At 48.7% G+C, this 26,740-nt stretch overlaps 1 protein-coding gene across 1 annotated transcript; it reads left to right on the forward strand.

Moving 5' to 3' along the window:
- The first annotated feature begins 1,851 nt into the window (after window positions 1–1,851).
- Window positions 1,852–23,067, forward strand: St6galnac1 (ST6 N-acetylgalactosaminide alpha-2,6-sialyltransferase 1). The gene is made up of 10 exons (XM_045159566.1): window positions 1,852–1,876; window positions 10,447–10,563; window positions 18,681–19,312; window positions 20,824–20,992; window positions 21,139–21,310; window positions 21,507–21,645; window positions 21,908–22,011; window positions 22,197–22,286; window positions 22,378–22,477; window positions 22,686–23,067. The coding sequence occupies exons 1-10, from the start codon at window positions 1,852–1,854 to the stop codon at window positions 22,854–22,856; spliced, it is 1,719 nt and encodes a 572-aa protein (XP_045015501.1). The 3' UTR covers window positions 22,857–23,067.
- Window positions 23,068–26,740: the final 3,673 nt, after the last annotated feature.

Consider the following 26,740-nt stretch of genomic DNA (forward strand, 5'->3'; position numbering starts at 1 on the left):
CCACCACACCCGGCTTGCATCAGGACTTTTTGGGTAAAAAAAATTCTCATTTTTCTCCTTCAAGTTCTTTCAGTGTGTTTTGTCTAGCCCCCCGAAACGGGATGGTGAATACCGCGGCCGTCTGACAGATGGCTTCTTCAAGCGCTCACCATACCCACCTGCTAGGCGGGCTCTGGGTCTCTCTGGGTTTCAATGATGCTCTAAACTCCATGTCAGCAGAGGAAGCAGCTGGCAAGAGGAGTAAAATTAAGGAAATTGTTCCAGGAAGAAAAGACTTTCAGCCAGAAATGGGAGAGGGCTGGGCACATAGGATTGGGTTTTGAACACTGCATGGAGTGAATTGGTCCTTTTATGCTGTCAGACGTTAATCGAGCCTGACTTGCCGAGAGACACTGTGCCCAGTGATGCCACACAGAACCCGCTACGCTTGGTTTGCCCTGCCCGGGCGAGGGGAGAGTTCGCTGAAGGCTGCAGTGCGTGCTAAATGCAGAGCTCTGTACCGCGTGCCTTGTGGACGTTGTCCCAACATTCTTCACGACTTTGTGAGTGAGGCAGCCTCCTTCTTTTTCCTTTTTGTGGAAGGGGGGCGGTTGTTGAGGTAGGGTCTCACTCTAGCCCAGGCTGCCCTGGAATTCACTATATAGTCTCAGGGTAACCTCGAACTTTCAGCGATCCTCCTACCTCTGCCTCTCGAGTGCTGGGATTAAAGGCGCCTGCCACCATGCCCAGCTGGCAGCCTTCTTTTCCTGAAGAAAACCAGCAAAGATTATCAAAGATATTCTCTCTTCTTTTTTTTTTTGGTGGGGGGGGTTGTCGAGGTAGGGTCTCACTCTAGTCCATGCTGACCTAGAATTCACTATATAGTATTAGGGTGGCCTCAAAATCACAGCAATCCTCCTCTCTCTGCCACCCGAGTGCTGGGATTAAAGGCCTGCAAAACCACACCCGGCAATAATCTCAGTTTTTAAATGAGCAAAGGGAGCTGGAGAGATGGTTTAGCAGTTAAGGCGCTTGCCTGCAAGGCCAAATGACCCAGGTTCGATTCCCCAAGACGCACATAAGCCAGATGCACAAGGTGGCACAAGTGTCTGGAGTTTGTTTGCAATGGTTGAAGGCCCTGGCATGCCCATTCTCTATTTGCCTCTCTCTTTCTCCTGTTCTCTCACTCACTCTCAAATAAATACATTTTTAAAAAATGAGCAGGGCTGGAGGGATGGCTTAATGGTTAAGGTGCTTGCCTGAAAAGCCAAAGGACCCCAGCTTGATTCCCCTGGACTCACATAACCCAGATGCACAAGGTGGCGCCTGCATCTGGAGTTCCTTTGCAGTGACTAGAGGTCCTGGCGCGCCCATTCTTGCCCTCCCTCTCTTAAATAACCATAAATTTTTTTTGTTTGCTTGCTGTTTTTTAAAGTAGGGTCTCACTCTAGCCCAGGCTAACCTGGAATTCACTATGTAGTCTCAGGGTGGCCTTGAACTCATGGCAGTCCTCCTACCTCTGCCTCCCCGAGTGCTGGGATTAAAGGCATGCGCCACCACACCCGGGTTAATTTTTTTTTTTTTTAATGAGCAAATGATATAGAGAGATTTCTCCAAAGAAGTTATACACATGGCTTATAAGACATTGAAAAGGGGGTGGGGAGGGAGGGAATTACCATGGGATATATTTTATAATCATGGAAAATGTTAATAAAAATTTAAAAAAAAATAAGACATTGAAAAGACAGTCAGCCTGCTCATCAGATACCCCTCATTAAAAGAGCAACAAGGGCTGGGCGTGCGGCTCAGTAGGTAGCACTTACCCTGCACACACAAAGCCTGGGTTTGACCCCAGCACAGAATAAACCGGGCATGGCGGTGCAGACAGAGGGTCAAGGTCAGTTTCAGCTATAAATCAGTTTTGAGGACAGCTTGGGAAATATGAGGCCCTATTTCAAATAGCCCTATTTCAAATTCAAATTTCAAATAAAAATAGCCGGGTATGGTGGCTAACACCGTTAATCTCAGCACTGAGTTTGAGGGCAGCCTGAGACTACAGAGTGAGTTCCAGTAAAACCCAGGTTAAAAAAAAAACAAACAAACAGCTGGGCGTGGTGGCGGCTCCACACACCACACACATATATATATACACCACATACACACATATACACCACACACACATGCACACACATACACCACAGACCTATATACCACACACACAAAAATCATAAAAAATAGAGCTGAGAGATGGCTTAGTGGTTAAGGCGCTTGCCTGCAAAGCCTAAGGACCCATGTTTGATTCCCCAGTACCCACATAGGTCAGGTGCAAATGGTGATGCATGCAGCTAGAGTTCATTTGCAGTGGCTGGAGGTCCTGTCACATCCATTCACTCTCTCTCTCTGCTTCTTTCTCTCATTAATTAATTTAATTAATTAATTAAAAATAAGAAAGTGTTTGTGGGACTGGGTGTGATGGCGCACAGCTTTAGTTCCCGCACTCTGAAGGCTGGAGGGACCGGTAGGAGGACTGGTATGAATTGGAGGCCAGCCTCAGGCTACAGAGTGAGTTCCAGGTCAGCTTGGGCTAGGGTGAAGCCCTGCCTGGGAAAAACAACAACAAAATCAGTGTTGGTGGGATGTAAAGAAATCAGAACTCTCACATGTATTGTTTGTTTGTTTTGTTATTACAAAAATATGTTTTAAAAAATATTATGGGGGGCTGGAGAGATGGCTTAGTGGTTAAGGCACATGCCTGCAAAGCCTAAGGACCTAGGTTCAATTCTCTAGGTCCCATGTAAGGCAGATGCACATGGTGACACCTGCATCTGGATTTTATTTGCAGTGGCTAGAGGCCCTGGCATGCCCATTCGCACTCTCTCTGTCACTCTCTCTCTTTCTCCTTCTCTCTGTCTCAAATAAATAAATTTTTTAAAATCTTTTTAAAAAATCTTCAAAAAAATATTATGGGGCTGGAGAGATGGCTTAGCAGTTAAGGTACTTGCCTGTGAAGCCAAAGGCCCTAGGTTCGACTTCCAAGAACCCATGTAATCCAGCATGTGGTGGCACATGTATCTGGAGTTCATTTGCAGTAGCTCATGTCTCTGGAGTTCATTTTCAGTGGCTACAGGTCCTGGCTAAAGGCTCTGGCACACCCATTCTCTCCCCTCTCATAAATAAATAAATAAAAACAAAATATTAAAAACTATTTTTAATATTTATTTGCAAGGAGAGAGAGAAAATGGGTGTAACAGGGCCTCTGACCACTACAACTGAACTCCAGATGCATGCACCACCTTGCGCATCTGGCTTACGTGGGTTCTGGGAATTGAACCAAGGTCGTTTGGCTTTGCAGGCAAATGCCTTAACTACTAAGCCATCTCTCCAGCCCAGCTGGTTTGTTTGTTTTATTCATCCTTGTGTCCAGAACACCCATAGGAAAACAAAACCAAAACAGGGGCTGTCTAGCAATCCTGTCCAGGTCTCTGTGTCCCTGACGTGTCAGCTTGCGGCCCCCATCTTGGTCCTTTTCCACCATTTTCAGCCCTTCCAGGGCTGGAGGACCCGACAGGCCACACTCTTGGGGCCTCCACTGAAGTGGCTGAGCATGATTCCGTTTCTCTGCCGTCCTCCATAGATCTTGGCCACAAAGTGAATTCCAGGTCAGCCTGGGCTACAGTGAGACCCTACCTCAGAAAAGAGAGAGAGAAGATCTTACAAAACACAAGGACCATGATGACATTTAAAATCTTCCCCTTAGGATGAAGAGATGGCTTAGTGGTTAAAGGCACTTGCTTACAGATTCCCCAGTACCCACCTAAAGCCAGATAGATGCACAAAGTGGCAGATGTTTCTGGAGTTCAGTTGCAGTGAAAGAGGCTAGAGGAAAGAGGCTATCTTCACTCTTTGTCCCTTTCTCTAATAGCTAATTTTTTTTTTTTTTTCCAGAGGTAGAGTCTCACTATAGCCCAGGCTGACCTGGAATTCACTATGTAGTCTCAGGACGGCCTTGAACTCATGGCGCTCCTCTTACCTCTGCCTCTCCCCAGTGCGGGGATCAAAGGCGTGCGCCACCAAACCCAGCTTTAAACATGTATTTTTAAAATAATAATTGTAAGGAAGCAACAAAGAACACGGGACTTGATCTCTACAGACAGACTGCTTACTGAGAGGTAGAGCGAGGGGCTGCAGCCTTCCTGGAGGTGGAGGCTAAGGCACCCAGTCAGGCTGTAGTTCAGACCTAGGAGGATGCTAAGGCACACAAACTGAGTCAGCTGCAGGTCCAAGGAAAGCAGATAAGGCATCAAGTTATTTGCTCAGAATAGGCTCTTTAGCAGAATTGACTAGGGAGGACATAGTCTGCATTCTTCACAGCCTTCTCATCTTTCTTTTAGGTAGGGTTTCACTCTAGTCCACGCTGACCTGGAATTCACTATGTAGTCTCAGGGTGGCCTTGAACCCATGGCAATCCTCCTACCTCTGCCTCCCGAGTGCTGGGATTAAAGTATGTGCCACCACACAGGCTTGGCCTTCTAATCTTTTGTTTGTTTGTTTTTATTTATTTGAGAGCGACACAGAGAGAGAGAGAGACAAAGAGACAGAGAGAATGGGCACTCCAGAGCTTCCAGTAGCTGCAAACGAATTCTAGACGCATGCACCCCCTTGTGCATCTGGCTAACGTGGGTCCTGGGAAATCGAGCCTTGAACTGCGGTCCTTAGGCTTCACAGGCAAGTGTTTAACTGCTAAGCCATCTCTCTATAGCCCCTGGCCTTCTAATCTTAAGGTTAGTTGTTATGAACTCTATAGTTCCCTGTGGTTTTCAGGGAAGGCTATTAACCCTTCAATAATACAAATAAAATTTTGCCCTAAACTGAATTTCTCTGGCTCTCCCATCCTGCCCAGCAGCTCTGGACTCTGGAAATGAACTAGGGATTATTCCACCCCCACCAGCTGCTCCCCAGATCCCCCACAGCCAACCCATGAAGGAAGCCAGAGGCAACTCACTCGTTATCCATGTTGGCTCAGCATTCCGTGGAAGGCCAAAGGACAGCCAGCCATGGCCTTATTGGGAGCACGGAGAGGGAGGAGGGACAGGCCGCCTTGCAGGGGGAGGGGGGGATGGGGGTGCTGGAGGTGAGCCACCGCCTTCCAGAGTGCACCCGTCCGCCTGGCTTTGAGAGAAGGCGCTGGGATGGCCGAGAGCAGAAAGCGAATGTGTAGTTTAAAGGCAGAGGGTGAAAGACAGATTAAAAAACCCCATTAATTTGCACAGCTCTGCTTCTCAGGAACATGATCGTACCTTCCTCATCCTCCCTGGGGGAGCCTGCTTGGGCGCTCGTTGGCGCAGGCCATGGGTGGAAGCCAAGGGCTTTGGACACAAACGCGGAAGCAGCGTTGATAGGCGTGAGCAATGAACCACGGTCCCCAAGCCTCCAGGGCTTCACCCTTGCAGTGACACGAATCTTACCTCTCACCTTGCCTGCTCAGAAACCCGTGGGCCTGTTAGCACACCGGAGCCAAGACTTTGTTGTTGTTGTTTTTTTAAAGGAAGTTATTATATTTTATTTTATTTTATTTGAGAGACAGAAAGAGACAGAGAGAGTGAAAATGGGCGCACCAGGGCCTCCAGCCATTGCAAACAAACTCCAGATACATGCACCACCTTGTGTATCTTGCTTATGTGGGTCCTGAGGAGTCGAACCTGGGTCCTTAGGCTTCACAGGCAAGCGCCTTAACTGCTAAGTCATATCTCCAGCCCAGAACTTTTTTTTTGGTTTGGTTTTTTTTTTTTTTCTCTCAATTTTTATTAATATTTTCCATGATTATAAAAAATATCCCATGGTAATACCCTTCCTCCCCTCGCCCACTTTCCCCTTTGAAATTCCATTCTCCAAAATATCCCCTCCCCATCTCAATCAGTCTCTCTTTTATTTTGTTTGATGAATTTGGGAGCCCCCATGTTCTCTTTTATTTTGATGTCATCATCTTTTCCTCCTCTTATGATGGTCTTGTGTAGGTAGTGTCAGGCACGGTGAGGTCATGGATATCCAGGCCATTTTGTGTCTGAAGGAGCATGTTGTAAGGAGTCCTGCCCTCTCTTTGGCTCTTACATTCTTTCCACCACCTCTTCCACATTAGACCCTGAGCCTTGGAAGGTGCGATCTAAATGTTACTCAGTACTCCAGTCACTTCTTTCCAGCACTATGATACCTTCTGAGTCATCCCAAGATCACTGCCATCTGAAAAGAGAAGATTCTCTACCCAAAGTGAGAGTAGTGTTAATATAAGGGTATGAATATTAAGAGAAGTGCTTACTGGGCAGTTTGATAAGCATAGTATATACACTTATCCAGACATCAGCAGATGTTACACCCCTAGGGCTCATGACTACCCCTGTTTTAAGTTTCCAGTATCAGGGATGTGTTCTCTCCCCCCCCCCCCATGGAGCAGGCCTCCAGTCCAGTTGGTGGACAGTTGGTTTCCACCATGACAGACATGCCACTATTGCACCCATTGGCTCATTTGGGCTGGCTGGCCAATTATAAGGCTTGCAGTGTCCACTGTTGAGTATCTTCACTGGTGGTATCTCTTTCTCCCATTGAACTGCATACAGCATGGCTTCTTCCAGCTTTCTGTCAGCTAGTCTACATGGAGGAGGTTTTCAGCTCAGCTCCAGCAGGATTTCTCAGTGGCCTTGCAGCCCAAGTATGTGGAGTCCTCAGCAATAGGGTCTTACCAACGATTCCTGGTGGGAAACCAAGGGCCTTGGCAATGGCCTATAATGCTTTGGGGGCATCAGGGACCTCCCTGGCCAACAACTCACTGGAGGTATCCCATCCCTGGCACTGAAAATTTTCTAGCAATGATCAACAGCTCCTGAGTGTTCCATTGTCCAAAACCAGAGGATTCCATATGATTTATTTGCATCCTCTTAGATTTTGATTAGCCCTCCCTCCCCAAAACTTTTTGCATGAATAATTCACCATATTTCCTGAGATTGTTCTAAGGTGTTTTTGTTTCTTAAGGTAGGGAGTACCACTGCAGTGGCTGGAGGCCCTGGCCTGCCAATTCTTTCTCTCTCACGTAATTTTTTTCAATTGTGTGTTTGTATGTGTGTGAGTGTGGGCGCACATATGCCACCAAGTGCGTATGGAGGTCAGAGGACAACGACGGAGCTGTCCTTACCTTTCTCCTCATTTGAAACAGAGCCTCTTGTTCTTCTTGCTGTCGTTACACTGTGTTTGCCTAGCTCACTGATCTGTGAGCTTCCAGAAAGTTCTGTCTCTACCTCCCGTATTGTCATGAGCATGGGATTTGTACCACCACACCTGGCCTAAGTTTCGTGTAGAACTAGATTTGTTTTTATTGTTTTAGGTCAACGTATATTTTTTCCCCATACTGTTATGTTTCTTTTCTTTCTTCTCTGTCTTTAAAATCAGAGTTACTGCCAGGCATGGTGGCACATACCTTTAATCCCAACACTCGGGAGGCAGAGGTAGGAGGATCGACAAGAGTTCGGCCACCCTGAGACTACATAGTGAATTCCAGGTCAGCCTCCGCTAGAGCAAGACTCTACCTCAGGGGGAAGAAAAACACACACACACACACACACACACACACACACACACACACAAAATCAGAGTTAATGATTCTCAGAGGCACTGCTGGCAGAGAGAAAGGACGCAGTCTGAACCCACTGGTCTGGACCCATGCCAGCCGGGCTGTCTGTCTGTCTCTTGTGCTCTGGTGTGGTGCTGGCACACAGAGGTAGTTTCCTCAATGGTAAAGTGGGGGTCACAGTCAAACCCAGATCCTACGGGGCCACACGGGTTCCATGAGAGTCTTTCCATGAAACCTTCTGCAGTGCCTGGCTGAGACTGAGGCTCAGACACGAGGCTCATTGCTGTTCCTGTAATGATTCCAGAGAAGCAGCCAGAAATAACAGGCAGTGGTGCCCACGTGTGAGGTGCCCACGGGGAGCCAGGCCCTGCATGTGAAGGGTACCTCTGCTCCTCCCGTTTGTGAATGAGGCAGGGAGATGAAGTGATATGATGAAGTTGTGTGTGACGGGTCCACATTCTCCTAAAGTTCTATGTCCAGAAATTAAGAGAAAGAGAGAGAGAGAGAGAGAGAGGTGAACTTGTTTGAAGAGAAGGAGTGTCTCTTCCTTCTAGTGAGGCCAGCCCCTAAAGTGGCAAATCTGGCTCCTCCTTTACCTGGAAGAGAGGGCAGGCTCTGGCTCCCTGGTGTGGCCCATTGTTAAGATGAAGGGCGGGAGCTCCCCTGAGCAGAGAGGCTATCTACCATCTTCATCAAGCCCCAGGATATGCAGAAATCACCTTTAGGCCCAGCCTGCCACCATGAAGTTCTGTTCAGGAAGAGTCTGTCAAGGTGTCCTGGTTTTGGCTGTGTTGATCGTGCTCTTCACTCTGTCCTCCTTTGTAAAGGAGCAGAGCACCAAGCCCTCCAGGTAAGACGCGGGACCTTCTCAGTTTCTCCTCACTCACCCGAGGAAACGGGAAGTCTGTGCTTGAAGATGCTGGGCGGGGGTGGGGGTGGGGTATCTCTAAGCCACCCCTAGGTCCACAGGGAAGCGTTGGGGTCAGGAGTCCTGAGAAGAACCAGTGCCAGGGAGGACCAGTGGGAGAATGTGGGAGAGAAGATGGAGGTGATGGTGGTGACCAAGGTGTCCCAGATACGAGGGGGCTCATGGGGAGGCAGGAATTGAGACATCATGGACCAAGTCTGCAGAGGGCTGAGTAATAAGGACTGAGTCAGAGTTTGTTCTTTCATGTCATCTGCCATGTCCTGCAGTGAAGGTTTATCCCACGATATTGTACTTGTCTCCAAAGACACAGTCACCCCAAAATGTGTGTCAGTAAGATGCAAGACCTCCTACTTGGGACGGGAAGTGCCAGTGCTGTACCCCAAGTGAATCCTTCCAAGGACCTTCTGGAGAATTGGACGTGATGGTTCACACTTGTAATCCCAGCACTTAGGGAAGCTGAGGCAGGAGGATTGCCATGAGTTTAAGGTTAGCCTAGGCTACAGAGTGAGACCTTGTCTCAAAAAAAAAAAAAAAAAAACACACCACAAACAGGAGCTGGGCATAATGGCGCACACCTTTAATCCCAGCACTTGGGAGGCAGAGGTAGGAGGATTGCCATGAGTTCAAGGCCACCCTGGGGCTATAGAGTGAATTCCAGGTCAGCCTGGACTAAAGAGAGACACTAGCTTGAAAAACCAAAATAAAGAAATAAAATATTGAAAATAAAGAGTTTCCCTGTGGAATAGTGGGTGTGGTGGGATAAACTGATTTCAGACAGTGAGCATGGGCTGTAGGACAAAATGCCTGGGTTTGGATCCCGGCCCGTGACGTGCTTGGCAATGGGGTTCTGGGTGACTCGCCGTGTGAGCTCTCATCATAGTAACAATGGTTTACAAAAACCCCCGGAACAGGGCCGGTGTGAGAGCATTAGCCGTGATGACAGAAGCGTTGCTTATCCCCAAGCGACCCGAGGAAGGTGTGGGATGAGGAGGCTCTTGTTTCCTGCTTTACTTCTCTGTATTGTTGGGTTTTTATTTTATTTTAATTTTTAGCTCTGTGAGAAAAATGTATTGTTTTCAAAATTTAAGACTAGAGAAACAAAAATGGTTTTCTCAGAGTCTGCAAAGAGGACTGTATTGCTGGAGATCTGCCTGTTTGCTAGGAAGTCTCTCTCTCTCTCTTTTGTTTTTCAAGGTAGGGTCTCACTTTAGCTCAGGCTAACCTGGAATTCACTATGTAGTCTCAGGATGGCCTCGAACTCATGGCGATCCTCCTTCCTACCTCTGCCTTCTGGGCGCTGGGGTTACAGGTTAACAGCGTGCTCCACATGCCAGGCCTTTCATCTATTCTTGTTTGAGTCACTCTTACTGTTACCAGAGCTTGCTGTTTTGACCGATTTCCTGGGTTTGCAAGACTGGGGTTATAGGAGATATGAACTCATGTTTTCAGGCCCCCTCAGGCTCTCATGCTTACGCAGGAAGCCTGTCCCATTACCTCCTACGGGTGAGCTTCTAAGAGACTTAAACTCCAATGGGGGAGAGAGGCACACAAAATTAAAGAAAATGAAGCCCGGGTGATGTGGCTGCTGGTAGCATCGGCAGTAAAACTCAAATGGGACAATTGCTATTCAAGAAACTGGAAAGATGACTCCAACCAGGGCACGACACGGAGGCATAGGATTTTCAGGGTGCCTGAAGCTGTGTGACACTTCAATAAGCAGAGGCAATGCAGACTCGAGAAACAGCAGAAGCGATGGCCCAGAAATGGGAAAGGTCAGTGCATGTTCAGACTGTCAGAGCAGCGAATGACTGACTTCCGTGCTCACGCAGGGCCCGGCTCTGGTCTCAGACAGTCAGGGTTACTCAGTGTCCATCAAGCCTCTCTGGTAGATCAGCTGTCACCACTGGCCGCCCTTTTACAGATGAGCAGACAGTACAGCCTGGTCCCCCTGCCGCCAGCTCCCCCTCTACCCGCCGCTATCACGCTCACCATGACTTCATGTTCCAGGCCCAGGGCTTGGGTTTTTCGGCCACCGTCCGTATGTGGCGGGTTGGCACTGTCTAATTTGTCTACATTTGCTCAGCAGTTTGGGCAGGCTCCGGGCACAGCGTAGGTGCTTTATAAATGCTTCTTTTTTTTTTTTTAATTATTTATTTATTTATTTGAGAGCGACAGGCACAGAGAGAAAGACAGATAGAGGGAGAGAGAGAGAATGGGCGCGCCAGGGCCTCCAGCCTCTGCAAACGAACTCCAGACGCGTGCGCCCCCTTGTGCATCTGGCTAACGTGGGTCCTGGGGAACCGAGCCTCGAACCGGGGTCCTTAGGCTTCACAGGCAAGCGCTTAACCGCTAAGCCCTCTCTCCAGCCCTATAAATGCTTCTTGATGAAATAATGCAATCGGGCTGGGGAGGTGGCCCAGTGGTTAAAGGCACTTGTTTGCATAGCCTGCTGGCCTGGGTTGGCCTGGATTCAATATCCTAGGACCCAAGTAAAACCAGTTGCACAAAGTGGTGCATGTGTGTGGAGTTCATTTACACTGGCAAGAGGCCCTGGTGCACCCATTCTCATTCTCTCTCTCTCTCATCTCAAACAAATAAATCAAAAATATTTTAAAAACAAAAGACAGAAGATCTAATGGATTTATACTTTTAAATAACAACAGACCACATATTTAAACTTGATTCTATAGCTATCAGAAATGTTAACGAAATGGTGCATGGTGGCACATGCCTGTAATCCTAGCACTTGGGAGAATGAGGTAGGAGGATCATCATAAGTTTGAGGCCAGTCTGAACTTTACAGAGAGTTCCGAGCCAGCCTGGGCTCTATGAGTCCCTGTCTCAAAACCCAAAAAGAAGGGGAGATGGTTCAGCGGTTAAATGAGCTTGCTTGCAAAACCCGTGGGCCTGGGTTCAATTCCCCAGTACGCACGTAAATCAGGCGCGCAAAGTTGTGCATGTGTTTGGAATCTCTTTCTCTCAATTAAATAAATATATTTTTAAAACAAACAACAAAACCAGGGCCTGGGGAGCTGGCTCAGTGGGTAAGGTGCCGTCCTTCAAGGCTGAATATTAGTATTTGGATCCCCAGAGCCCACATAAAACTGGAAACTGTGGTAGACTTCTGTAATCCCAGGATGCTGATGACAATATGGGAGGTAGAGACAGAACTTTCTGGAAGCTCACAGATCAGTGAGCTAGGCAAACACAGTGTAATGACAGCAAGGAGAACAAGAGGCTCTGTTTCAAAGGAGGAGAAAGGTAAGGACAGCTCCGTTGTTGTCCTCTGACCTCCATACGCACGTGGCGGCATATGGGCGCCCACACTCACACACATACAAACACACAATTAAAAATTTTTTATGGGCTGGAGAGATGGCTTAGCGGTTAAGCGCTTGCCTGTGAAGCCTAAGGACCCCGGTTCGAGGCTCGGTTCCCCAGGACCCACGTTAGCCAGATGCACAAGGGGGCGCACACATCTGGTGTTCGTTTGCAGTGGCTGGAAGCCCTGGTGCACCTGTTCTCAATCTCTCCCTCTCTCTGTCTCTTTCTATCTCTCTCTGTCACTCTCAAATAAATAAATAAAAAATGAACAACAAAAAAATTTTTTTTTTAAAAATTTTTTATGAGAGAGAGAGAGAGAATTGGCATGCCAGGGCCTCCAGCCACTGCAGCGGTACTCCAGATGTGTGTGCCATACGTGGTCACCTTGTGCATGGGGCTTACGTGGGATCTGAGGAGTCGAACATGGGTCCTTAGGCTTTGCACCTTAACTGTTAGGCCATCTCTCCAGCCCTAAATTCTCACTTATGTATTTATTTGCAGGGAGAGAGAGAGGAGTGCGCCAGGGCCAATGACCACTGCACACTCCAGTAGCATGTGTTACTTTGTGCATCTGGCTCTACGTGGATACTGGGGATTCAAACCTGGGCCTTCAGGCTTAGCGGGCAAGCGCCTTAACCACTCAGCATCTCTTCATCCCCCCACACCCAAGTTTTTAGGGCAAGAAATAACTTGACGAAACCCAGATGTGTGGTATGCAGTTTTAGTGAGGCAGAGGGCCCAGGATTAGGAAGAAGAGACTGAGAATGTCAGATTGGCTGGACTTGGCAAGGGATGATAGAGTGGGGAGGAAAGACTGTTGCTCTGTTGTGATTTCAGCCCTGGGCTGCAAGCCACCGTCCAGATCCTGAGACAAAACCAAGTGTGTCACCCTGGCAGAAGTGTCTGTTCTAGCGCACAGCACAGTCCACAGCCAGATACGTCTGACCTGCTCGGTGTTCACAGTCAGACATAACGTCTTAGAAAACATACTGTCCTGGAAGATCTTGCCATAAAGTCGGATCTATATTTTTCATAAGTGTGTGGGCACACATGTGTGTGGGGGTGTGTGTGCATGTGTGTACACATGGAGAACAGAGGCGAATGTCGTGTTTTCTTCAATCACACTCCACCTTTTTTTTTTATTTTATAGAAAGTGACAGAGAATTGGCGCTCGGGGCTCTCAGCCATTGAAATAGAACTCCAGACACTTGTGCCACCTAGTGGGCATGTGCAACCTTGCGCTTGCCTCACCTTTGTGCATCTGGTTTACGTGGGATCTGGAGAGTAGAACATGCGTCCTTAGGCTTCTCAGACAAGTGTCTTAACCGCTAAGCCACCTTTCCAGCCCCCTCCCAGCATTCTTATTTAGGCTAGTCTCTTACTGACAGCCAAGATTGCTGTTTCTTTACAAGCCCTGCAGGGTTCCCTGATCTCTGTTCACCTTTACTGGGCTGTGGAAACAGGCAGACGTGGCCATGTCCAGCTATTTATCTGGGATTGGGAGATTGACACTCTGACAGTCTCAGGCCCCCTCAGGCCCTCATACTTGCACAGAAAGTGCATTTAAACTCTGAGCCATCTCTCTAGCCCTTTCTTTTGCTTTTGTGAAACACGTCTCACTTGAGTTCAAGCTGACCCAGAACTCACTTTGTAGCCCAAGCTGGCTCCAACCACACAGCATTACTCCTACCTCAGCCTCCTGAGTGCTAGGATTAAAGGTGTGAGCCAAGCACCCAACCCTGCCTTGATTTTTGAAATAGGGTCTCTCACGGAACTTGAAACAGTTCACCTATTTGACTACAGTACTAGCCAGTGAATCCCAAGGATCCTCCTGTCTCCACCTCCCAAACACTGGAATGACAGGCGGGCTGCCACTCTCACTTGCCATTTCTACAGGGATCTGAGCTCTGGTCCTCTCACTGTGTGGCAAGCGCTTTACCCACTGAGCCACCCCCCACCCCAGCCCTGGAATGACTCCTGACTTGGGTGAATGAGAGGGTGTGGGGAGGAAAACAGTTACATTTAAAAGTGGTAGACAACTACATTCAGAGGTTGAATAGGCATAGAAAAGAGGGCTGAAGTGTTGGCTCAGCAGTTAAGGCTCTTGTCTGCAATGTTTGATGACCCAAGTTCAATTTCCCAGGACTCAAAAAACCTGATGTGGCCCGTGCGTCTGGAGTTCATTTGCAGCAGGACGCCCTGGTGTGCCCATTCTCTCTGTCTCTCTCGCTGCTTAAAAATAAATAAATTTATGGCTGGAGAGATGGCTTAGCAGTTAAGGCGCTTGCCTGCAAAGTCAAAGGACCCTGGTTGGATTCCCCATTACCCACATTAGCCAGATACACAAGGGAGCACATGCATCTGGAGTTCATTTGCAGTGGCTGGAGGCCCAGGCGTACCCATTCTTTCTCCTCCTCCTCTTTCTCTGACAAATAATATATTAAAAAAATATTAAAAAATAAATTTAAAAAGAAAAGAAAGAGATCTGGCCATTCATTCTTGAGGCATTAACCTAGTATTCCAGTATTTGTTGAAGGGATCAGATTACAGGTTCATATTGTGTTAAGGGTTTTGTTTAATTGATTTTTTTTTTTTTTAAAGCAGGATATCCTGTATAGCCCAGGTTGGGTCTTATGTCTCAGCCTTCCAGGTGCTGGGATTACAGGCACATACTATCATGCCTGGCTAAATTGTGTTGTTCAAGAAAATTTGAGTTCAACTCAGCAAGAAATCCAAGCATTACTCAGAGAGGTAGAGAATTCATTTATTTACACCAGTGGGCTGAAGTGAGCTCCATTCTCTCAAATGCCTCCCACCCCAAATTAGAAGTCTGTGTCTTTTCTAGGCTTCTTTTGGCTGGTAATGTGAGGTCACCTTGGGTCTTGTACGTTATTGGGGCACTATAAGTTTCCAAGGCAAAGTAAAAAGGAAGTTAGGACCATTCCTGGTTATTTAGAAGTTTATCTAAGAGGTGTGTTCTGTTGTCCTTGAGGTGACTGTTGTAATTCAAACTTATCTGTAGTTTATGGCCCCTGTGTCCTGGTGACTTAAGCCTGCCTGTGCCACCTGGAACCCAGACTTGCCATCTGTACTTAATCCTCTAGTTCCCAGGAACAGGGGCGTCCTACAATCTCCCTGACTGTTGAACCTCTCTGTTTCCCCTGACTCCTCAGCACTTCAGGGAGAGGATATTAGAGAAGCCATTTTTTTTTTTAATGTTTAAATTTATTTGCAAGGAGAGAGAGAATGAATGGGTGTATCAGGGTGTCCAGCTGCTGCAAAGGACTTTCAGATGTGTGGGCCACTGCATCTGGCTTTATGTGGGTACTGGGGATTGAAACCGGGCTGTTAGGCTTTGCAGGCAAGCACCTTAACTACTAAGCCATCCCTCCAGACCCAGAGATACTATTTGATTGAGGCTTCCTACTTCTCCAGTGTGTCTGTATGTGTGTGTGTGTTCACATGGAGACTAGAGGTCAACATCAGGTATCTTCAGATCTTCAGGTATCTTCCTCAGTCATCATCCTTTTTTTTTTTTTTTTTTTTGGTTTTTGAGGTAGGGTTTCACTCTAGCCCAGTCTGACCTGGAATTGGAATTCACTATGGATGAATACTAGGGAATTGAATCCAGGTCATTAGGCTTTGTAGGCAAGAGTCTTAACTACTGAGCCATATCTCCAGCCCTATGATCCTTTGTTTTAAAATTTTTTTGTTTGTTTTTTTTGTTTTTGAAGTAGGTTCTCGCTCTAGCCCAGGCTGACCTGGAATTCACTATGTAGTCTCATGGTGGCCTCGAACTCACAGAGATTCTCCTACATCTGCCTCCCAAGATAGATAGATAGATAGATAGATAGATAGATAGGTAAAGAGAGAGAGAGAGAGAGAGAATGGGCATGCCAGGGCCTCCAGCCACTCCAAATGAACTCCAGTTATATGAGCCACCATGTTCATCTAGCTTATGTGGGTTCTGGGTAAACCTGGGTCCCTAAGCTTCACAGGCAAGTGCCTTAACCACCAAACCATCTCTCCAGCCCTCAATACATTTTTTAAAAATATTTTATTTCTATTTCTTTATTTGAGAGAGAGAAAGAGGGGGAATTGGCATGCCAGGGCCTCCAGCCACCGTAAACAAACTCCAGACACATGCGTCACCATGTGCATCTGCTTACATGGGTCCTGGAGAATAGAACCTGGGTCCTTTAGTTTTGTAGGCAAGCACCTTAACCTTTTTTTGTTGTTTGTTTTGTTTTGTTTTGTTTTTGTTTTTCAAGGTAGGGTTTCACTCTGGCTCAGGCTGACCTGGAATTAACTATATAGCCTCAGGGTGGCCTCAGACTCATGGTGATCCACCTACCTCTGCCTCCCGAGGGCTGGGACTAAAGACCTGCGCCACCATGCCCAACTAAGCACCTTAACCATTAAGCCATCTCTCCAGCCTGATACTTTTAAATTAATTAATTTATTTATTTTTATTATCTAAGGTAGGGTTTCACTCTGGCTCAGGCTGACCTGGAATTAACTATGTAGTCCTCAGGGTGGCCTCGAACTCATGGTGATCCACCTACCTCTGCCTCCCACGTGCTGGCATTAAAGACGTGTGCCACCACTCCTGGCTTCAATACATTTATTTTTAAGTACAAGAGCTAACATTGTTATCTCCCAAGTAGATTAGAATTATGAAATGAAGTTGCTTTTTGCTTGGATCTGGTCCATAATTACTTTGCCTATCCCTCTGGACTAGAGGCCTTAATTAAAAACACAAATACATATTCTCTTCAACCCCAACCCAGCCCATGTCCAAGGTCAAATTCCCTCAGTGTCTAAACAGACACTACAGAGGACAGGAGCTCCCGGACACAATTTCAACATTCAGCAAATTCTATGCATGAGAATAAGGAAATGCCTGCAATAAACATCCACCTCCCTAGCGATTATGGGTATATTTGATTACAGAGAATCACATGAAACTTACGTATGTAATTTTGTCACTACCCGGTTATTCCAGTGACTTCCTGTAAAAGGTAAACAGATCAAGCAAATGGGAGCAGTTGCAAACAGCATCATCCCTCAGAGTCACTGGGCCACTCTTGCCTATAAATCCAATCCAAAGCAGGGAACTGTGTTTCTCAGGACCCATGTAACCCCCTCCGTAGCAGGTAATCAGCTGCCCATGATGGTGCGTGCTGCGTAATGGGAAAAGACCTCTCTATCGGGCTGGGGTCATAGCTCAGTGGGTAAAATCCTTCCCCAGCATACAGGAAGCCCCCGGTTTGATTCCCCAGCACCACATAACCCAGGCATGGTGGAACAAGACTGTCATCCCAGCACGTGAGAAGGTGAGGTTAGAAGGTTCAGAAGTTCAAGGCCAGCTTGGGCTACATGAGACTGAATCTCAAAAATAAATTAATATGCCAGGCGTGGTGGCCCACGCATTTAATCCCAGCACTTGGAAGGTAGAGGTAGGAGGACTGCTATGAGTTTGAGGCCAGTCTGAGACCACATATTGAATTCCAGGTCATCCTGGGCTAGAGCAAGACCCTACCTCAAAAAAAATGAATAAAGTAACACATACCACCCAGCTTCAACATCGCTCATTACAACCAAATTAATAGACCTTCCAGACAGCAACATCCATGCCACTGTTCAAGATGAGAGTAGATGTGGGCCACCAGAATTCCTCCCAGGAGGATGTGGAAGTTTCAAAGTAAAAGTCCGCAGACCTCTTGGAGTGGAAGGTGTGGAGATTGGGATGAATACACCACCAGGCTTCTGAGTCCTAAGAACTGTTTGATAAACCAAGAGACAGCCACACGCCCACCACGCAAGCCTGGCACTAGGCTGGGCTGGCAGATCCGAGGCAAGCCCATCCCCACAGAACTCAGAACTTTCCAGCAGGGTCTGGGGAGACGGCTCAGACGTTACAGGCACTTTCTTGCAAAGCCTGGTGGTCTGGGTTTGATTCCCCAGCACCCACATAAAGCCACATGCACAAAGTAGTGCATGCATCTGGAGTTTGTTTGCAGTGGCAAGAATCCATGGCATGTCCATACTCCCTTTCTCTCTCTCTCTCAAATAAATAAAAAAAGATTTAAAAACAAACAAACAAACACCTTTCCGGCTGGGTGTGGTGGGACACGCCTTCAGTCCCAGCACTCAGGAGGCAGAGGTAGGAGGATTGGATTGCTGTGAGTTCGAAGCCACCCTGAGACTCCATAGTGAATTCCAGGTCAGCCTGGGCTAGAGTGAGACCCTACCTCGAAAAAAAAAAAGAAAGAAAGAAAGAAAGAAAGAAGAAGAAGGAGTTGGCTGGAGGGGTGGCTTAGTGGTTTTAGTGGTTAAAGAGCTTGCCTGCAAAGCCTAAGGACCCAGATTCCACTTCTTTCCAGATCCCATGCAAATCTGATGCACAAGGTCACACATGCGAACAAGGTGGCGCAAGCATCTGCAGTTCGATTGCAGTGGCTGAGGCCCTGGCATGCCAATGCTTTCTCTCTCTAAAAACTCACAATGATCCTCCTACCTCAGTCTCCCCAGTACTAGGATTAAAGGCGTGGGCCACCATGCCTAGAGCAAGTTTTTAAAATATTGTATTTATCTACTTATTTACTTATGTGTCTGTGTGTGTGTGTGAGAGAGAGAAAGAGGGCATGCCAGGGCCTTCAGCCAATGCAAACAAACTCCAGATACATGTACCAGGCGCACTGCCAGTGGGTGGCAGTGTAATTGCTATGGACGGTGCTACCCCGACCCTTTATCTCCCCAGGAAACCAGGTTAAAGTCGGCCTGAGTCACAGGAAGAAACGCTGGTTCACTTTTGCCTGCCCCCTCCAGTCCTCATCAAAAGTTCTCTCTCCAGGTATCAATTTACAGTGAACATGAAAGGAAGAGATCAGGAATTACTACAAAAGGCCACGTCGCAGGCAACCAAGGAGGGACAGAGGACCAGCATCCATGCAGAGTCAGGGCAAGAAGAGGGGCCGCTGAAGACGACCCCCGGAGTGGGCAGGAGAGCAGAGACCAACCAGACCACGTCCTGCACCGAGCAGAGGGCATCGCTGCAAAGACAGGAAAAGGACCAAACCGTGAACACAGCGCCACTAAGAGGTCAGGGTCAGGAATTGACCTCTGTGCGGGCAGAGAAAGCTGTGCAGGCGAATAGGGATGGAGAGACCACCCAAAGACGGGACCAGCCCAGGAAACACCAGGGCGCCGCAGGGACCCAGGCAAAGACACTTCCGGCTTCCAGACTTCCAGGAGCCGACTTAGCAAAGACAAGCAGGGAAGCACTGGCCACAGCCCCTGTCCTAGCCAAGGACAAGGTAGCCCAGGTCACCCCCTCCCCTGGCCCCTGGCCAAGCCCTACCACGCAAAGACGCCAAATATTGAAGGCCAAAAACTTCAAGTCTGAGCCGCGGTGGGACTTTGAGGAAAAATATAGTTTTGATGTGGGGGGCCTTCAGACGGTGAGTTTGTCCAACTGCTTCCTCCTTACGCTTTCTGCTCAGAAGCCACCCCTCTTCCCTAAGGGGCAGCTCTTTCTTCCAAACACAGCCTAGGACTTTGCCTTGTCTCCACCCCTCCACCCCCCCACCCCACTCAGCCCCACACTCATCCTAAACCACCTTCCCTATGAGAGGTGAAGGCAGGCCGAGTATTCCCGTAAGGTGTGAGGGAGATAGGGCCTTCCCCAGCCCTAGAGATGCCAAGGGGTATGCCAATACTGGGGTGTGACATATGAACTCTTACCTTCTTTTTAAAAATATTTTATTGTTATTTATTCATTTATTTGACAGAGAAAGAGGGGGTGGGGAGAGAGAGAGAGAGAGAGAGAGAGAGAGAGAGAGAGAATGGGCACACCAGGGCCCCCAGCCACCATAAACAAACTCCAGACTCATGCGTCCCCTTGTGCATCTGGCTAATGTGGGTCCTGGGGAATCAAACCTGGCTCCTTTGGCTTTGCAGACAAACACCTTAACCGCTAAGCCTTCCCTCCAGCCCTGAATCCTTATCTTCTGATGGGGAGGGGCCAGGAACTAACAGATGAGAAGACATAGCCCTCATCTCCAGGAATGTATTTGTCCTGAAAAGCCAGTTCTAGAAACTTTCCTCTCCTCCAGCCTCAAGAACTCCCCCCCCCAATCTAGTCACATGCCTTTGCATGGGGGCAACTTTCAAAAATGTGTGTGTTAGCTGGGCATGGTGGTGCATGTCTTTAGTCCCAGCACTTGGGAGGCAGAGGTAGGAGGATCGCTGTGAGTTCAAGGCCACCCTGAGACTACAAAATTAATTCCAGGTCAGCCTGGGCCAGAGTGAGACCCTACCTCAAAAGAACAAAAAAAAACAAAACAAAACAACAAAAACCCTGTGTGTGTTGGGGCTGGGTGATATATAGTGGGTAAGAGAACTTGCTGCTCAAGCATGAGCCCCAAGTTTGATCTCCAGCACCCACAGAAGAAGCCAGGTGTGGGGGTACCTGCCTGTAACCACTGTTGAGGGGAGTGGAAACAGAAGGATCCCCGGACTCTCTGGTCAGCCATTGTAAGCTCCAGGTTCAGTGAGAGACTCTGTCTCAAAGAAACAAGGCAGAAGAGAGGTACACACTCCTCAGGTCCTCCCGTGGCCTCTGCGCGCACATGTAAAGTTCACTCCCACACATACACCACAAATAGTACACACGCACATATCCAAAAAGGAGAAATGTGTCTGTGTACGCACACGTAAGTGCACCACAGCCCGTCACTCTCACAGAGGCATAATATCTGCCAAGAAGGCGGAAATGCCCATTCTCTGAGTCACCTCTGGACCATGGTGGTCCTGGACGGTAGAAAAAGTTGGGTAGCAGACTCTGGGGCTAGGGTGAAAGAGGGGGGGCAGGGATGAAAGCTCCCCAGGAGTTAAGGCCCAGCCCGGTCCCTGGATGTTGGCTTCCTGAGTCTCTCCCAGCTGTCTGACCTCCATGTGTCCTCCTGCACAGACCTGCCCCGACTCTGTGAAGGTCAGGGCCGCTAAATCTCCATGGCTCTGGAATCTCTTTCTGCCCAATCTTACTCTCTTCCTGGACTCCAGCCACTTCAACCAGAGTGAGTGGGACCGCCTGGAGCACTTTGCACCACCCTTTGGCTTCATGGAACTCAATCAGTCCTGTGAGTCCTCACTCCAGGGAAGGCCAGGGCAGAGGAAGTCTGCATCCCTACCTCTGCTCTATGTGTTTGCTGGGAGAAAGGGTGGGGTGGGAGAAAGGGTCCAGTCCCTTCCAGGGCTCTGAACAGAGCCCCTCGCTTTGCCTCAGTGGTGCAGAAGGTCGTGGTGCGCTTCGCCCCGGTGCCTCAGCAGCAGCTGCTCCTGGCCAGCCTCCCTGCCGGGAGCTCCCGATGCATCACCTGTGCTGTGGTGGGCAACGGGGGCATCCTCAACAACTCCCACGTGGGCCAGGAGATAGACAGCCACGACTATGTGTTCCGGTGAGCCGTCCTGCCCAGCTGCCCCTCTCCTGCCCCTCGCCTACCGCTACCTTGAGAGGTCTGGCAAGCGTTCCCATGCCTTTCTTGGGGTCTCCAGAGAACTGCAGTGTGAGACTCGTGCCTCTCCAGGGAGCCTTTCTCACCTGTGGGCAAGCAGGCCCATCTTTCACCCACACCCTCCGGTTTGATCTTTCAGATTGAGTGGAGCTGTCATTAAGGGCTATGAGCAGGATGTGGGGACAAGAACATCTTTCTATGGCTTCACCACCTTCTCCCTGAGCCAGTCAATCTTCCTCTTGGGCAATCGGGGTTTCCAGCAGGTGCCTCTGGATAAGGTGAGCAGGAGGGACGGGCCTCGTCCCACAGCATCTAAAACAAGGGAGCCTGCAGGGGAGACGGGGAGACGGGCGCCTCGTGTCTGGATGGAGTCTGTGGCCCCACAAGGACCATCCTTGTGAGAGTGAGAGCGGCCAGACCAGGCCGGAGGAGAGCAGCTGGACAGTCTGCTAAAATCAGAGCCACACCCCCCCCCAGCCCAGCCCAGCCCGGGGTCCTCAAGGCAGGACACCCAGACCACTTGCTGTCCTCGGTCCTCAGGATATCCGCTACCTGCACTTCCTAGAAGGCAGCCGGGACTACGAGTGGCTGGAAACAATTCTTCTCAATCACACCCTGGAGAGGACGAAACTTTTCTGGATCAGGTAGCCACATCCCTCCTCTTGTCCCCCAGGTCCAGCTGCGAGGGGAGGGGCTACAAAGGGGGGGACGGGTAGAACTACCTCTGTCATCAGCTGGAGCTGGGCTACCAGTCACACTCGCGACCCTGACTTAGGCCCTGGCAGGCCAGGCAAGGGAACAGGGCCTAAGACCACACCCATGCACGCAGGCCCAGGTCCCAGGAGGCGCTCCGGGAAGCCTTGAACATGAACAGATACCTGTTGCTGCACCCCGACTTTCTCCGCTACATGAAGAACAGGTGCGGGGAGATGGTCGCATTGGTGGCGGGGCCGTGTCCCTCTCGCATCCTTGCAGGCTCCTGGTAGTTGGCGATCGGGGGTATTTTACAGGTTCCTGAGGTCAAAGTCCCTGGACACAGTCCACTGGAGGATATACCGCCCCACCACCGGTGCCTTTCTCCTGCTCAGTGCCCTTCATCTCTGCGACAAGGTAAGGCTCTACTGCAGGGCTGCCAACCCACAGGACAGTGCCGGGACTCCTCTTGGCGCAGGAGGGCGGCTGGGCTGGGCACACACATCTCTCTGGCAGGAAAGCGAAATGGGCGTACGCATCCTCGGGACCTGTGCCCAGATCCCGAGGGACAGAAGTCACCAGGAAGTGGTCACTGCGGGCCCTGACCCTCCTCCACCCTTCACAGGTGAGTGCCTATGGCTTCATTACCAAGAACCACAGACGCTTCTCTGAACACTACTATGATAAGTCACTGAGGCGGCTGGTGTTTTACATAAACCATGACTTTGGGTTGGAGAAAAACGTCTGGAAGCGTCTGCATGACGAAGGCATCATCCGGCTCTACCAGCGTCCCTAAACCGCCAAAGCACAGAATGGATGGAGGTGGGCTGTGGGCTCACAGGTACAGTGAGAGTCTCCCCTCCACCCCCTGCCCCCATATTCTCCAAGCTGGAACCAGCCCCAAGCCCTTCGAGACTCTCAAGGAGCAGCTGTATAAAGGAGGACGCTCAAGATAACAAGAGTGATGGACGGGTTTGGAGTCCTGTGGAAAATTGCTGCAGGTTCTGATAGAGATTCCAGAGACCGGGTTTCGTGTTGTTTTATTTTGTTTTTAACATGTCAACACCAGAGGCTCCTGGACAGCTCTGTTCACCATCCAAAAACTATTTGGTACAGAGAAAAGAAACCGAACAGAAATATAAACATCTGGGGCTGGAGAAATGGCTTAGCGATTAAGGCGCTTGTTTGCCTGCAAAGCCAAAGGACCCAGGTTTCATTCCCCAGGACTCACGGAAAGCCAGATGTACATGGTGGGGCAGGCATCTGGAGTTTTGGGGTTTTTTTTTTTTTTTTTGATTGTTTGTTTGTTTGTTTGAGGTAGGGTCTCACTCTGGCCCAGGCTAACCTGGAATTCACTATGTAGTCTCAGGATGGCCTTGAACTCATGACAATCTTCCTACTTCTGCCTCCTGAGTGCTGGGATTAAAGACATGCACCACCACATGCAACACATTTGGAGTTCTTTTGCAGCAGTTGGAGGTCCTGGCACACCCATTCTCTTTCTATCTGACTCTCTCTCAAATAAATAAATAAAAATGTTTAAAAAAAAGAAAGAGAGAGAGAGGGCTGGAGAGATGGCTTAGCAGTTAAGTGCTTGCCTGTGAAGCCTAAGGACCCCGGTTCGAGGATGAATTCCCCAGGACCCACGTTAGCCAGATGCACAAGGGGATGCATGTGGAGTTCATTTGCAGTGGCTGGAAGCCCTGGCGTGCCCATTCTCTCCCTCTCTCTCTCTCTCTCTCTCTCTGTCACTCTCAAATAAATAAATAAAAATAAACAAAAAAATTATTTTTAATTTTTTATTTTTTTGGTTTTTTGAGGTAGGGTCTCACTCTAGCCCAGGCTGACCTGGAATTCACTATGGAGTCTCAGGGTGGCCTCGAACTCATGGCAATCCTCCTACCTCTGCCTCCCGAGTGCTGGGATTAAAGGCGCGTGCCACCACGCCCGGCTTAAAAAAATTTTTTAAAGGAAAGAAAGAAATATAAAGATCTGGTTTGAGTCCCAGGATGTAGCAGTGGTAATATGTTGGAGACATAACTTAATTTCACAACAGATGGTCTGAAGAATCCATAGCGCCTAGAAGTGTCTGCATTTTTTCTTGTCTCTGAACTATGTGACAAGTCAATGTGTAGCAGAAAACAGGTAATAAAACAAATGAGCCTTGTTCCTGTGCAAATAAATTTTGTACAATGAAGGTGTAACTAATTATTACCTTGTGGGCACTGGCCATCTAAGTATTACTAGGAAATTCATGTTACATTTCTGATTGCCTAAATGTGTTCCCGTTTCTTGGATTCCCCTTTGAAACAGTTTTTACATCTAACTTCATTAAGTACCAAGTTTTATATCTGTTTGAAAGTTATGAACAGGCAGGAGAGACGGCAGAGCAGTTGAGGTACTTGCCTGCAAAGCCTAAGGACTCATGTTTCAACTCTCTCCAGATCCCATGTGAGCCTGACACACAAAGGTGAGGCAAGTGCTAGGTCACACAGGCACACTAGGTGGTGCAAGTGTCTGGGGTTTGATTGCAGTAGCTGAGGCCTTGGCATGCCAATTCTCTCTCTCTCTTAAAAAAATTTTTTTTTAATTGAAGAGCTGGGCGTGGTGGCACATGCCTTTAATCCCAGCACTCAGGAGGCGGAGGTAGGAAGATCACCGTGAGTTCAAGGCCACCCTGAGACTCCATAGTGAATTCCAGGTCAGCCTGTGCTCGAATGAGACCCTACCTTGAACCCCCACACACTGCAAAAAAAAAAAAGAAAAGAAATCATCTTTTTTTTGGGGGGGGGCGGTGTTTTTTTGAGGAAGGGTTTCACTCCCACGCAGGCTGACCTGGAATTCACTATGCAGTCTCAGGTAGCCTCAGACCCACAGTGATCCTCCTACATCTGCCTCCTAAGTACTAGAATTAAAGCTGTATGCCACCATGCCCAGCCCCCTGTTTGTTTATTTTTTTGTTTGTTGTTTGAGGTAGGGTCTCACTCTAGCCCAGACTGACCTGGAATTCACTATGTAGTCTCAGGGTGGGTGGCCTTGAACACACAGGAGATCCTGCTTCCCTAGTGCTGGGATTAAAGGCGTACACCACCACACCCGGACCCCACCTTATTTTTTGAGACAAGGTCTCTCAGTGAACCTAGAGCTCACCAATTGGACTAGACTAGCTTGTCAGCAAACCCTAGGGATAGCCTGCCTCCACGTCCTCAGCACTGGGAAGTACCAGTGTTTGCTGTCACATTTGTCTGTTACAAGAGTGCAGGGTGCAAGCTCAAGACCTCATGTTTCTGTGGCAAGCACTTTGACCCACTGAGCCATCTCCCCACCTCTGTTTTTTGCTTGTTTTGCGGTGCTGGGGATGGAACCCAGAGCCCTGTGCATGCCAAGTAAGCATGCTTCCCACCGAGACACACCCCCACCTATTTGAGTTAGTATCTTGTTCTGTAACCTGGGTAGCATGAAATATATGATGATACCCAGGCTGGCCTCAAACTTGTGGCAATCCTCCTGCCTCTGCCTTCCAATTGTTGAGATCACAGGAGTGAGCCACCACATCCATTTAAAAAATCCACAATGATTATTTTTACTTTTTACATATTTTATTTATTTATTTGAAAGAGGGAGAGAGAGAAAGAGAGAGAGAGAGAGAATGGGTGTGCCAGGGCCTCCAGCCACTGCAAATGAACTCCAGACGCATGCGCCCCCTAGTGGCATGTATGACCTTGCACTTGCCTCACCTTTGTGAGTCTGACTAATGTGGGATCTGGAGATTGAACATGGGTCCTAAGGCTTCACAGGCAAGTGCCTTAACTGCTGAGCCATCTCTCCAGCCCCACAAAGATTTTTAAAATGACTTTTGGGCTGCAGAAATGGCTCAGTGGTGGAGGTGCTTGCTGTAAAACCTAACGACCTGAGTTTGATTCCCAGTACCCACATAAAGCTAGATGCACAAAGTGGTACATGTATCTGGAGTTCATCTGCAGTGCCTAAAAGGACCCTGGTGCACAAATTCTCTCCGACTTTCTGCTAAATGTGGTGGCACATGCTTTTAATCCCAGCACCCAGGAAGCAGGAGTAATGCTGTGAGTTCTAGGCCAGCCTGGGACTACAGAGTGAGTTCTAGGTCATCCTGGGTTAGAGTGAGACCCTACCTTAACAAAACAAAACAAAAACAAATAAATAAAATAAAATGACTTTGTGTCTGGCGTGGTGGCGCACGCCTTTAATCCCAGCACTCGGGAGGCAGAGGTAGGAGAATCGCCCTGAGTTGGAGGCCACCCTGAGACTACAGAGTGAATTCCAGGTCAGCCTGGGCTACAGTGAGACCCTACCTCGAAAACAAAACAAAATAAAATAAAATGACTTTATGTGAAAATTCTGACACAACAAAATTTAATTTTCTCCTTGTTTTCCGGGTCACCTTACCCTTTCAGCATTGTCTTCAGAATTTCTGGACTCCAGAACCCAAAAGTGCCCTCAAGAGCCCTCTAAACAGAATGAGGGTGCTCGGGAGAGGGCGGAAGGCGCACGCACCCATCCTTTGGACTTGAGCGTAAGGCTCAGCGTCCCGGGTACCAGGGCGCGGAGATTGGCGCGCCCGGTGCAGAGGCAGCTCGGGACGGCAGGGGGCGCCGGGCTCCGCGCACCGGCGGCGTCTATCGTCCCCGAGGTTTGGGCCAT

The sequence above is a fragment of the Jaculus jaculus genome, chromosome 9, assembly GCF_020740685.1.
Source record: "Jaculus jaculus isolate mJacJac1 chromosome 9, mJacJac1.mat.Y.cur, whole genome shotgun sequence".
NCBI classification, from domain to species: domain Eukaryota; kingdom Metazoa; phylum Chordata; class Mammalia; order Rodentia; family Dipodidae; genus Jaculus; species Jaculus jaculus.